This window comes from Macrotis lagotis, chromosome X (genome assembly GCF_037893015.1).
Source record: "Macrotis lagotis isolate mMagLag1 chromosome X, bilby.v1.9.chrom.fasta, whole genome shotgun sequence".
Taxonomy (NCBI): Eukaryota; Metazoa; Chordata; class Mammalia; order Peramelemorphia; family Peramelidae; genus Macrotis; species Macrotis lagotis.
Window position 1 is genome coordinate 16529533 of NC_133666.1, and position 14242 is coordinate 16543774.

Here is a 14242-nt window from a genome sequence, read left to right on the forward strand (position 1 = left end):
CTCACCCAGTTAATGCTCTTTCTTTCCTCAGATGACTTTGTATTTAAGTATCTACACTGTAATATCCATAACCAAATGTAAATTCCTTGAGGTACTGGTTTATTTTCTTCTTCTGATCCTACCAACCAACTATGCAGGTAATAGGTACTTAGTGTTGACTTCTTGTACTGGTCAGGGAAGGAGAGGTTTGGGGTGGCAGATGGCAGAAGACAAGAGAAGGTGGAGGATTTTCCAAATAGAAACCAGGTTAGCCAAAGTCTTAAAGCTTAACTTGTATTTTGAGAGTCATCTGACCCAGTTGAAGTAAGTTTGGGGGTAAGGAGATGGTGAATGAGTCCCTTAGGTCAGAATGGAGAGAATCCTTAGAAAGCCAAGGTTGAGTACATATTATATGTAGCTCTGATTTTACTAACATGTTTGGGGCTTTATATTGCAGGCAGTGAGAGTCATTAAAGGTGGACTTTGTTTTGGCAGCAAAGTGACATGCTCAAAACCCATCTTGGGAACTTGAGAAACACTGGCTTTCCAAACAAGAGTAATCAAAATGGAGGGTTATATTCAGAGAATGCAGAGCTTCAGGAGAATCTAGATTAGTTTTACAATGTGAAAACTAAGGCTCGGAGAGCCAATGTCACCTAGGTAGTCAGAAACAGAATTCAAAACCAGGTTTGTGACTTCCCAAGCCACAGCCCTTTCCACTTAATGATGGGACAGATAGACACACACACATACCACACACACACACACACACACACACACACACACACACACATATATCCTTCTCCCAAAGTCACAAGCATGAGACTAGAGTTTCTTGCTATGCTACATGCCTTCTACCTGTTTTAATCAGTCACCAAGCATTTATTAAGCACCTACTGTGTGAAAGATAAATCAGAATTCAAAGAAAGGCAGAAGAGTGGCCTTGCTCTCAATTTCCATCTAATGGGAGAGAGAATATGAAAATAACAATGTGCAAACAAGATACATACTGAATAAACTGGTGATATCAGCCCAAAAAAGGCATTGGACTAAGGTCATACATTAAGTATCTGATGTTGCATTTGAGCTCAGGTCTTCCTGACTCCAAACCCAGCGTTCTATCTCCTACATCACCACCTAATGGCCTAAAAAAAATCTAATTTGTCTTCAAAATGGAGATAATCACACACTGATAGTGTCTGCCTTCCAAGATTTTTGAGACATGAAAATGAAGTAAAGAATGTAAAGCTTTTTGAAAATCCTCAAGAACAAAATAAGTACCTGCTCTAAGGCAACAAGTGCAGGTAGAGCTGGAACTACTGCCATGTAGTAGTATTCCATCTGTATTTTTGTCTTCTATGGTTATATAAGCTCTATAAATGGTAGTTATCTAGCATTATAACTACTTAACTCAATCTAACTTGTGTCCTGTTCCCACAACTAGAAAGCTGGTCCCTTGACAAGTTACCATTTTGTGTGCTCCCCACAGAACCCAGCACAGTAGCCGAGACCTAGGAAGCACTCAAATACAAGTAGATTTGACTGGGAGAAAGTGGTGAATTGTTTCTTTTGCCTGTGGTCATATGGGGAGCTGATGATTGTAACAGGAACAAAATCTCTTTGTTATTTCCTCCAATTTTCTTAGTCCTCTGCATCCTAATCACTTAGTTACCAAGAGGGAATGTACCCAGAAACAAATCGTTACAACTGATATTATCCTTGCCTCCCTTCTACTGAGTTTGCTAAGAACATCTTGTATTAGGGCTTAAGTAGGAGGGAGGAGAGGAAGATATCCTGGACTGGAAGGACCCAAAAAAAGGGCTGCTTGAGAAAAGAGTCTTTATTCTGTAAATCTTTAGCAGAAGGGAGAGGTACTGTGTCAATGTCAGAGAAGACTCCCTGCCAAGCACAGTCCAGGCAGAGCTGCAACATCAATAAGAGACTTAACACTGTGTCTGCCAGACATTCAACTAAGAGTTCTGTCACATCATAGAAGATTTGCTTGCTGTTGTCTAAAATAGATGTCATGGTGTGGTGTACCTGAACAGTAGAAACTCTGGAGCTCAGAGGTGACTAAGGGCTGAAGTTCATAAGTTCTGGTTGACTATTACTGCCAATAAATAGCCTTGATGAGCTAAATGTCCAAGTAGGAATTCATTGCTGGCCACCTGGACAAGACCTGTCTCAGTACCTATTTTTCCCTTTGAAGTTCTCCTTGCCCTAGAACTTACTGATATTTGTAGGGTATCTGCTCTGTCCTGGGCTACCAAATCATGCAAGAAAACAAGGCAATGGCCCTTTGTTATTACTGAAAGTCCAGGGATTTTATCTGAAGGTTTCTTCTCCCCAGAACCTACCACCACATATGGAGACACTGTAGGTCTCACCTTGGCACACAAAACTAGGATAAGCAACAATACGTAACTCTCTCTCCAGCGGCCATTAGACCCCACAAAGAGCCAAGATTCACATGCTGGGTATCCTCTGAGGCTGCACAATCCTCTATCATTAAAGGAACTGGCACCAGTTCAGTAAGACCTCATGAAACCTGATCACCACATATTTACCAACCCAGTCCACTCTCTGTGCTGAATCAAACCATTCCTCCTTGTTGTTTGAGAGAGTACAGTCTGACTCCACAAATTCCATGCTCACCAGGACCCTGGACATTAGGACCTCTAATCAACTGCTGCTTCCCACCTTCTCTTGGCCCAATGTATGATTCAAAGATGCCATCTATGGAGACACTGTCAACCCCTTTCCTCTACTACCACTAAGCATACTCTCATTCCTAATCCCCTAAGCCCTGTATTTCCTCTAACCTCTTCTATTGTGCCCAATGGGATTTTCATTTTATCATTAATAAACTGCTCTTCATCCTGAACCTTCTCTTCTCATACTGTAGCCCCTGACATTCACAGAAACCTGGCTCCCTTAGGAATAGACTACATCTCTGGCAATCCTTACCAATGATAGATACTCCTCTCACACCCCTGGTAGCCTGGGCCAAGAGGAGGAAGAGACACATTTCTTGCTCCTTGCTGTCCCTTTCTTTGAGGTTTATTCTGTCTATCCCATAATTCAAACTCAATGTACTATATTTACTCTTGCCTAGGATCCCAAAATTTCAGCATTTCAGTATCCGATACATACCTGAAAAATGATACCCTCAACAAATCTGACATCATCTACCTCCTGGTACTCTACCTTCTAGGCCAACTAACCTCCCTCTCATGCTCTTGATAACATCCCCTTCTATCTGCACCGAGAGTTTAACTGGCATAACATTCACTCTCCTCTTCATCCTCTAGCTATTGGTTCCTTCCCTACCAACATGCCCAGATCTGTCCTTTCCTTAAAAATCCTTCAGTCAATCCTGCCACCTCAAATTAATTTTCTGAACCTCTTCTCTCTTTTGCAACGGGATGGCTGGTGTCTTCTAAGTTCAGTTTCTAGACAAGTCTTCATTTCTTTACCTCTCAAGTCAACCTTTCAAGTCCTTGTTCCCTGGGTCTCTGACCATACTTGATATACTGTTCTCATCAATGTTACCAATGATCTCAAATGCTAAATTTGATCACCTGTTTCTCAGTTCTTTCACCTTTGAATTCTCTGGAGCTTTTATGAATTGCAAACTATCTTCTCCTAGATTTTCTCCTCCCTTGGCTTAAGCAATATTGGTGTCTCCTGACTCTTACTTACCTAAACTACTCTAAGTTTCTACTGCTCAATTACTAGCAAATCTTCTGTGCAGTAAGAGTCAGTATTCACCAAAGTTCTATCCTGAGCTTTCTCTCTATCTTTCATCAAGCTTGGCAGCTCCTAACAAATAGGACCATCTCTAAGTAGATGATTCTCAAATATCCATATCCAGTCTTACTATCTCTTCTGAATTCCAATCACAGATTATTCACTGCTGGGTAGACCTCTACCTGTTTCTTCCTAGTCTCAAACTAGATGTGACCAAAATAGAACTTGTTTGTTTTCCTTCTGGCTACCAGGTTTCCCTATTTCTTCTGAGAGGTCTACCATCATTCTAGTCACATAAATATGTTTTTAGGGGGGTTTTTTTGCAAAGCAATAGGGTTACATCACACAGCTAGGTAAGTATTAAGTGCCTGAGGCCAAATTTAAATTCAGGTTCTCCTGACTCCAGGAGTGGTGCTCTAAGCACTGTACCACCTAGCTGTCCCTAGTCACACATATATATAGAACCTCAAGTCACATGTGACTCTTTGTTGTCCCCAGATCTTTTTGTCTGTACCTCCACATTTCTCAATGTCCTCTCCAGTCATGTTGTTAGGTTGTTCTCCCTTCTAGTCTGGTTTATTATTCCTACTGCTTCTATTCTCAGAAATGAAAAAAAGTCTTTAATCTGGCTTTTAAAGGTCCCTTAAAATAAATATATTTCTAATATATAGAAAGTTAGTATCAGCCAGAACTATATTTGTGCAAGTATGGACTCTGACATAAAATGGCTTTATGATGTTGAGAAAGTTATTTAAACTATCAGTGCCCCAGTCAAATAAAATTATAAATTGCAGAAGTTTCCAATCTGAATTGATAGGTGTTTCCTAAATCAGCAAAATTACAAGTTTAAAAAAACTTAAAAAGCAAATGTTTATTTGGGAGTAATGCTTTGTTTTCAAAGAATAAAATGTGGACTGAAATCAAGTGTCTAAGTTAAAGAACCTAATAGCTACTCATATTTTCTGAGCAATTTAAGAGAGGATATTTTCCCCAGGTGCAAGCAAGGGAAATGGTTACTTAGTAAATATTACATTTTACTGAAGATTAAGATAAGGTCATAGGTGTAAGATAAACTCAGAAAGGCACACTTTTCAGAATTAAGGATTTTTATAGCAGAAACAAGGATTTATGTTAAGCCCTTGGTTGCTCAGTTTAAAAGCTTTTTAGAATGAATACAGTCCTGGAGATGCAACTATAGAAATACCTTCCCCTTTACCTTACCAATCTTAGGAAAGCTATCTTCAAATATTTATAAAAGGTTGTCAGGTTGAAGAAATATTACACTTGTGCTGCGTGGTTCCTGAAAATAGAACTAGAATAAATGGGGAGAAGTTAAATCAATATGAGGCAAACTTTCTAACAATTAAAGTTGTCCAACTATAGCTTTCTAGGCAGTAAATTTCCCAACATTCACTGAAGATGATCAATGAAAGCATAGAGAGAATATCTCCATAGAGTGGCAAGTTGGATTCCAAAGTTTTGAGATTTTTTATATTAGCCTTGGGTTTCAAGGGCTTAAGTACCAAGAAAAGTGGCAAAAGGGAAGGTCTTGGGACTTAGCAGCAGTAAGTGGTAGAGTAAAAATAAAGGGGGTACTTAAAATGGGAATGGGGGGAAAGAAAGGAAAATAAGAATAAAATACATGCAACGAGATAAACCCTGTGCCTGGGAAGATCTGGTAGACAGACAGAGCTTAGGAGGTCATGGTAGCCAATAAGAAAACTTTATATGGGGAGAGGTCAACTGGTGCTGGGAAATGTTAGATTTGGAGTCACAAGACATGGGTTGGAATCCAGGCTCCATTTTTTTTTTTTGTTGAGATATGTATTGTCTCTGAACCTTGGATTCTTATCTGTAAAGGAGGATGAAGGACTGACTAGATGACTTTAAGGTCCTTTTCAACTCTAAATGTGTGGATTGGATTGAAGTATGCACTATATGGAAAATGACTGCTGGGGAGGACATGTAGAACAGTGAGTGGAAAATGGAGGGGGCCCCGAAGCTTCTTTCACTTTTAGGTCTAAAATCCTATAGGTGACCTTGGGTAAGTCACTTTCCATGCGTCAGTTTCCTCCCCTGTCAAAAGAAGGTGGTTGGTGGGTGACCTGCAGGGGCCCTTCTAGGTCTTGGCCTGGACTCTAGCAGGGCGCTGGAACAAAGGTGGAATGACTTCACCTGCCAGGCCCTTCCTTGGCTCCCGACCCCGCTGGGGCCACATCCTGTTCCAAGTGCAGCCTCCAGTCTCGCGGGCCTGGCCCCGATCTCCGATGCCCCCTAGCTCTGAGATCTGTGGCCCTCGGAGGGACGCAGAGGGTGAGGGGCGAGGGCTGCGAGGCCGCCAGGGCCCTGGCTAGGGAGGACTTGGGTTGCTAGGAGCAGAGAATGGCAAGGGGCCCACCGCGGGGGAAAGGAACCAAGGGGAGGGGGGGCCCGGAGGGCAGGGCCACGCAGAGTGGGGGAGGGGAGGAGCCAAGGTCCTGGGCGACTGGGGGGGGGCTGGGCAAGGTCCACACAAGCCCCCCCGTGGGGGGAGGGCGAGGAGCAGGGCAGGGGTGGGGGCCATGTACAAGGGGGTGCGGGGGGGGGTCGAGGAGCAGGTGCCCGCGGCCCGGGAAGGGGCTGCAGAAGGAGGGTGGGGGGGGGGCGGCGGCGCCGTACCTGTTGGTGTGGAAGCGGTGCAGGGGGTCGGTGCGGTGGCAGGACGACAGCTGGCAGCCGAAGTCGCTGACGTCCAGGCAGCCCGACTCCTCGCTGAAGCAGGTGCCCGGGCCGCGCGGAGGGCCCAGCAGCGGGAAGGGCTCGTCGGGCGCCAGGAACTTCTCCGCCAAAGCCGCCGCCGCGGCCCCGTCGTCCGCCATGCTGCCGCCGCCGCCGCCGCCGCCGCTCTGTCGCCCGGGCCTGGGCGGGCACCGGCGCGCTCCTCAGAGGCCGCCCGCGGGCATGGGCGAGGGGGCCCGGCGAGGCCCGGGACGCGAGGAGACGGTGACCGCGCCCGCCGCCCAGAGAGCCCGAGCTGCAGCGCCGGCCTCCTCCGCCTCCGCCCCCGCCCCCGCCCCGCCCGGCTACGCCGCCGCCGCCGCCGCCGCCACGCCCGCCACAGGCGCTGTTCCCTACCGCGGGCGGCTGCGGGCTCCGGGAGGGCCCGTGCGTGCGCATGCGCCGGGCCCTGCCCCCTGCCGGCCCGGAGGAGGAACTGAGCCCTGCGGCGGCGGCGGCGGCGGCCCGGGCGCGGGAGGCGGCTCCTGGCCCAAGGCAGGTAACCGGCCCCTGGCAGGAGCCGGCAAAGGCCGTGCCCCCTGAGCCCTGCTCCTGGCACGGTCACCCGGCAGCCCGCGGGGAAACTGCCCACCCGCCCTCGGGGGGCTCCTGCGGCGCCGAGGCTTGCTTTGGTGGGCGGAGGGAAAGTGGGACCGCACCTAGAACTTGGAGAACTGAGGGCGGGCGGCGTTCCAGGCCTGAGAAGGAATGCAGAGCACTTAGAGGAGCGAAAGGAGAGCGCACCACCCAAGGCCCTCGAGGGGCTCTCGGGGCTCTCTTTGACTGGAGTCGGGGGGTTTCTTTATTCATATGGCTGTCGCTCTCTGGGATCACTTAGTAGGTGCTTAAGCTTGCCACTGTTGGTTCACAAAGTGCCCTCAGACATGGCCCTTCTCCTCCCTTCTCCCTGAAAATGCTCCCCCAGCAGGAACGCCCTGCCCTGCCTTCCTCTTCTTTCTAGGAAACTTTCCTGGTCCACCTCCAGGCCAAACGGAGGATGCCTTTCTCAAGCATTGATTACGCTCCTAGAAATGACTCACACTTTGAAGTACCCAAACATACTGCCTCGCGTGCACAGACCTAGAAAACTGCAAGAGGAACTCAAGCTCATAGGCCACTGAATCCGGCATGACCCGTTCTTTAGGAAACCATACTGGCTCCTTGTCACCATCACTCCCTTTTCTAAGTCATTTAGAGACAAAAGGAATGTCACAGGCCATCTTTGTCCCATTCCCTCATTTTACACAGGAGACAACTGAGGCCAAGGACAGGAAGGAACTTGTCCACTGTTTATCCCAGATGTGACTTGAAGCCAGATTCTTTCACTAAGAACAGCTAGGATACAGTGGATTAGAGCCCTAGGCCTGGAATCAAAAACACCTGAGTTCAAATCTGACTTCAGAGACTTGCTGCATGACCCTGCACAACTCACTTAACCCTTATTTGCCTCAGTTTCCTCATTTGTAAAATGCCTAGAAAAGGAAATGGCAAACCCCTCCAGTATATTTGCCAAGAGAACCCCAAACAGGGTCACAGATTATCAGACACAACTGATCAACTCTTTGACTCCAGGACCACTGTTCTTTCTACAGTATTATAACTCTAACCTCACTTTCCAAATGAAAAAACTGAGGGAAGTGACATAATCTGCTCAAAGGTTATACAGATAACCTAGTAATAGAGCCAGCATTTGAACTGAGGTACTCAAACTCCAAAGCCATTCCTTCGACCATGAAGGATTGGATACTTAATTATTTGACTGTCTATCTTGTCTCCCAACTTGATCAGAAGTTCCTGAAATTCAAGTCAACAAACTTTTCATTAGGTATTCACTATGTATAGGATGCTGGGAATACAAAGACAAAATTTAAACAAGCTTTGGCAGCCAGGAACTTATATACTGTTGAGGTTTATATACATATATACAGAGAATTAAACATTAACTATGTACAAAGTTATGAAAGTAATCTCAAAAGGTAAAGAGCACTACCAAATAAGGATGATGACCTGAAAGGTCCCGTAAAGATCATATGTGAACTGTACTTCTAGAAGCAATGAAGGGCTCTAAGAGGCAAGGGAAAGAGTCTTCCCATCAAAAGGCTGGAGATGGAACCTGGAATATGACCTGTGTGGGGGAAGACTCAATAAGCCAGTTGGAGTATCAATCCACCAACCAAACAATCCTCCTATGTGATTGGCACTGGAGAAGGAAGTATAGGCATACCTCACAGATATGTAGGTTTGATTCCAGACCACTGTAATAAAGGAAATAACACACAAAACAAGTCATACTGACCTTGGACAAGTAACTTAACAGCATTGCCTTGCAAAAACAATAAAAAAAAAAAGCTGAGGGAGTGAACCCTGCTCTATTGATCACAAAACAAGTCATACAAATATTTTGGTTTTCCACTGCAGAGAGAGGTTATGTTTGCACTATACGATAGTCTCTGAAGTATGTAATAGGATGCCTAAAAATGTATATGCCTTACTTTAAAATACCTTATTACAACATCCATTCCTATTAAAAACACTAGAAAGTATAGGAATAAATGATTTTCCTGAAACTAATAAATAGTGTATATATCTAAAACCATTAACAATAGCATATTTAATGCTAATAAACTCACAGCATTTCCAAAAAATCCAGGGGTGAAACAAGGATGCCCACTATAACCATTACTATGCAATATAGCATTAGAAACACTAGCAGTAGCAATAAGAAAAAAAGAAATGAAAGGAATAAGAATAGGCAATGAAGAAACAAAACTTTCACTCTTTGCAGATGATAGGATGGTATACCTACAGAACCTCAGAAAATCATATAAAAAAACACCTTGAAACAATTAACAAATTCAACAAAGTAGCAGAATATAAAATAAACCTATATAAATCATCAGCATTTCTATATATGAACAACAAAAACCCAAGAACATGAGATACAAAGAGAAATTCCATTTAAAAATAGCTGTAGATAACATTCACCCAAAGAAAGTCAATTCTAAATAATTGGGAAAGTGTCAAATGCTCATGGTTAGGTTGATCTAACATAATAAAAATGACAATTCTTCCCAAATTAAATTACATACCCATCAAAGTACCAAATAAATACTTTACCAAGCTAGAAAAAATAGTAAAAAAAATAGTAACGACATTGAACTGATGAAAAAAATGTAAAGGAAAGTGGCTAGCTCTACCAAATCTAAAACAAAGCAGCAGTCATTAAAACTGCCTGGTACTGGTTAAAAAAATAGAGTAATGGATCAGTGGATTAGAATAGGTTGAAAAGAAAACACATAAGTGACTACAGCCATCTACTATTCGAGAAATCCAAAGACATCAGCTTCTGGGATAAGAACTCACTATTTAACAAAAATTGTTGGGACAACCGGAAAATAGAATGTCAAACGCTAGGCATAGACCCACATCCCACACCCTATACCAAAGTAAGTTCAAAATGGGTACAGGATTTAGTCATAAAGAGCAATATCATAGATAAATTAATAGACCAAGAAATATTCTATCTACTCAATCTATGGAAAAGGGATAAATTTATGACCAAACAAGAATTAGAACCCATTATAAATTGCAAAAGGAACGATTTTGACTATATTAAATTAAAAAAGTTTTTGCACTAATAAAATCAATGCTGCCAAAATTAGAAGAAAAGCAGAAAGCTGGGAAACAATCTCCACAACCAGGAGTTCTGATAAAGGTCTCATTTATTTATAAGGTTACAAGTCATTCCCCAATTCATAAATGGTCAAAGGATATGAAGACAGTTTTCAATTGAAGAAATTAAAGCTATATATAAGCATAGGAAAAAATGCTCCAAATCACTATTGATTAGAGGAAATGCAAATTAAAACAACAATGAGGTATCAGCTCGCATCTAGATTTAGCCCAGGTGAGAAAAAAGGAAAGATGATCAATGTTGGAGAGGTTGTGGGAGGATTGGGACATTGATAATTTGCTGGTGGAGCTGTGAATGGATCAAACCTTTCTGGAGAGTATTATGGAATTATGCCCAAAAAGCAATAAAACTGTTCATACCCTTTGACCCAACAATTCCAAGTCTAGGACTATATCCAGAAGAAATTATAAAAAAATGGAAAAAAGTCCTACATGTTGCAAAATACTCATAGCAGCCCTTTTTGTAGTGGCAAAGAATTGAAAATTGACGGGATGTCCATCAGTTGAGGGATGGCTAAACAAGTTATGGTATATGAATACTATGTAATACTATTTGTTCTATAGGAAACCATAAATGGGGGCAGCTAGGTGGTGCATTGGATAGAGCATGGGTCCTGGAGTCAGGAGGACCTGAGTTCAAATGTGACCTCAGACCCTTAATAATTCCCTAGCTGTGTGGTCACTTAACCCCATTTGCCTTGCAAAAAGAAAAAAAAAAGAAAAAAGAAAAAAGAAACCATAAATGGTCAGACTCTAGAGAAACATGGAATGATTTACGGGATCTGATGCTGAGCAAAGGGAGTGCAGCCAGGAGAACAATTTACACATCAACATTATGAGATGAACAACCTTGATGGAAACAACCCCTCTTGGCAGTCCAGAGAAATAGGACAACCGAATTTGACAGATTATGGACTATATTGTCCCCAACCAGAGGAAGAAAAACAAAACAAAACAAAGTACATGGAAAAAAACTACCCCTACCATATCTGATGAACACTTTATCAAAATTACCTCTTATGTATCTCTTTGCCTTAATCCTAATTCCTCATGCCCAAAATTACTAATTTGTAAATATGTTTAACAAAATATATATGTAAAATGCTAACCTGATTGTCCCCAACTGAGGGGAGGGGGGTGGGAAACTTTGTGACTTTGGAAATATGCATGTACAAATGGATGAAAATAAATAAATTTTTAAAAATACCTCATTACTAAAAAATGCTTACCATCATCTGAGCCTTCAGTAAGTTATAATCTTTTTGCTGGTAGAGGATCTTGCCTCATTGTTGAGGCTGCTGACTGATCAAGGTAGTGGTTGCTGAAGATTGGGGTGACTGCAGTTTCTTAAAATAAAAAACAATGAAGTTTGCCACACTGATTCTTCTTTTCACTTGCATACTTAGGGACCATTGTCAGTTTACTAATTGGTCTTATTTCAATATTGTCTCAGACAGTGGAGAGGTCCTGAGGAGAGGGAGAGAGACTGTGGGTGCAGCAGTCAGAACACATATGGATACATTAAATTCACTGTTGTATATGGGCATGGTTTATGACACCCTAAAACAATAGCAATAGTAACATCAAAGATCAATGATCATAGATCACCATAATAGAATGAAAATGAAAAAGTTTGAAATACTGGAAGAATGATCCAAATGCAACAGAGAAACAAAATGTGAGAACATGTGGAAAAATGCAAATATCAGCAAAGTCCAATAAAACAAAGATATACAGGTACAAAGAATGGAACTGTCCCTACTCACCAGGGTTCACATTCCAATGGGGAAGATAAGTACACATCAAAATATATTTACATAAAAATAACAATTATATCCACACAAAAGTTAAATAATTGGTGGTTTGGGAGACAGGGCAACAGTACTACTCTCTTATAGAGATATGAGGGAGAAAGTTTGAAACTCAAAATTAAAAAAAAATAAATGTTAAAAATTGTGTTTATATGTAATTAGAAAAAAAATTAAATACTTAAAAAGCTAAATGCTAAAGCTGTATCTTTTTTTCTAAAGCTGTATCTTTTTTTGCAAGGCAAATGGGGTTAAGTGGTTTGCCCAAGGATGTGCAGCTAGGTAATTATTAAGTGTCTGAGGGCACATTTGAACTCAGGTCCTCTTGACTCCAGGGTCGGTGCTCTATGCACTGTACCAGCTAGCTGCCCCCTAAAGTTGTATCTTAAAGGAAAAGAGGGGCTCTATTAGATGGAGGTTAGAAGGGAGTGCATTCCAAGCATAGTCTCAGGCAAAGGGCAGAGATGCAAGATGGAGTCTAATGCTTGAGGAATGAAGAGGAAGTCAGTTTGGGTTGTAGAGTTTGGTAAGGGAAGGATTGGCCAATGAGGCTGGGAAGAGAGGCTGAGGCCAGTTAGTAGAACATTTACTAAGTAGGGGAGTTTGTCTTTAAATGTAGACAGCCACTGGAGCTTACTGAGTAGAGGAGTCACATGTTCATACATATCTATGCTTGAGGAAAATTGGCAGCAATATATGTATCATGGATTGGAGTGGGGACAGACTGGAGGCCAGGAGATAGATTTGAAGACCTTTGCAATGTGCTAGGAAAGAGGGGTGATGAAGGCCTAAACCAAGCTGGTGGCTGTGAATGGCGATAAAGGGTTAGATTGGAAGGATGCTATAAAGACAGATAAAGGATTTGGAGATTATATCAGTGGGGTGTGGCAGAGGAAGGAGTGTAAGATAATGTCAAGATTACAAACCTGAGATACTGAGAAGATGGTTATGGCCTTTGGCAGAAATTGGGAAGTTTAGAAGATGAGAGGGTTTGAGGAAAAGAAAATGAGTTCTGCTTTAGATGTGATGAATTTAATATATACAATCTGATATATCTAATAGGCAATAAGTCATGCTGGATTTAAGCTAGAGGGGAGGGGAGGGTTGGTAATGGATTGAATCTGGAGGGAGGTCAGTTTGAAGGGAGTTGAGTCTGCAGTTGGTATGTTGATGTCAGAGTCATTAGCATGGAGATGATAGTTAAAATTGTGGAAGCTAAGGAGGAGAGAAAGAGAGAGCATAGGAGAGAAGGAAGGAGATTTTTGCTCAGAGGGAGAGGAGAAGACTGGAGATAAATAATAAGTGGGGGAATAGCTGGAATTATGGGGTATTATGATAAACCAGCACAAAGAATTAGAAGGAGCAGGTGTGATGATGATGTTTGTCCTTTATTCTGGAAGAAGACCAAGACATCGGGAAGGTGATGACATGACTGGTGCATGAATTGGATGCGGTGGGGGCTGTGCTAAGTCCCCAGCTTCACTGTCTCCTCCAGGGTCATCTGGGTCCAGTGGCCAGATATGGATCAGGATGCATGGAGATGGACTGGATGGAAGGTAATTAGGGTGAAGTGACTTGCCCAAGGTTACACAGGTAGTGTGAAGTGTCTGAGTCTGGATTTGAACTTGCCCCCTTGTGACTTCATGGCCAGTGTTTTATTTATTGTACCTCCTAGCTGCCCCAGGAGCTGGCAATGAGGAGAAACAGAGGAAAAGAGTGGCAGATGTTATCAAATGAGATAAGATTTGGAAGGTGCAAAGCAGCCTGACTAGTATATAAGAGGGAATTTATGAATCTCTGCTCCAAAAACCCAGAGAGCAGGTTCAGAAAGGGAAGGGGATGAAATAGTGTCAAGTAGAAAGATGAAGGAGCATTAGGACTGATCAAAGACTGCTTGTCACCAAAAAGACCATGGCATTGTGACTAGTGGCAGGATAAGGTCCAAAGTCCGATTTCCTGGGTTGAGCAGTGAGAGGAGATGCAGGGAGATTAATATGCAATCTCCCTGGAAAGATAGGCTGGAGCCAAGGAAGGGTTGTGGAGCTGTTTGAGCCTCGAGGCAATAGGAAGTTTTTGTGCACCTGGCTGACCTGGTCCCACCTGGGCTCTGGCAAGAGTATTTGGACAGGGGGGGCTGGGTGGCTGGGTGGCGCAGTGGATAAAGCACCGGCCCTGGAGTCAGGAGTCCCTGGGTTCAAATCCGGCCTCAGACACTTAGTAATTACCTAGCTGTGTGGCCTTGGGCAAGCCACTTA

General features: G+C 43.1%; 1 protein-coding gene across 1 annotated transcript in view; it reads right to left on the reverse strand.

The window, feature by feature from the left end:
• The window catches only part of FAM199X (family with sequence similarity 199, X-linked), a 50163-nt gene extending 43568 nt beyond the window's left edge, over nucleotides 1-6595 (reverse strand). The window contains exon 1 of the mRNA XM_074207879.1: nucleotides 6388-6595. Within this exon, the coding sequence (XP_074063980.1) occupies nucleotides 6388-6587 (200 nt within the window). The 5' untranslated portion in view covers nucleotides 6588-6595. The remainder of the gene's footprint in view (nucleotides 1-6387) is intronic.
• Nucleotides 6596-14242: the final 7647 nt, after the last annotated feature.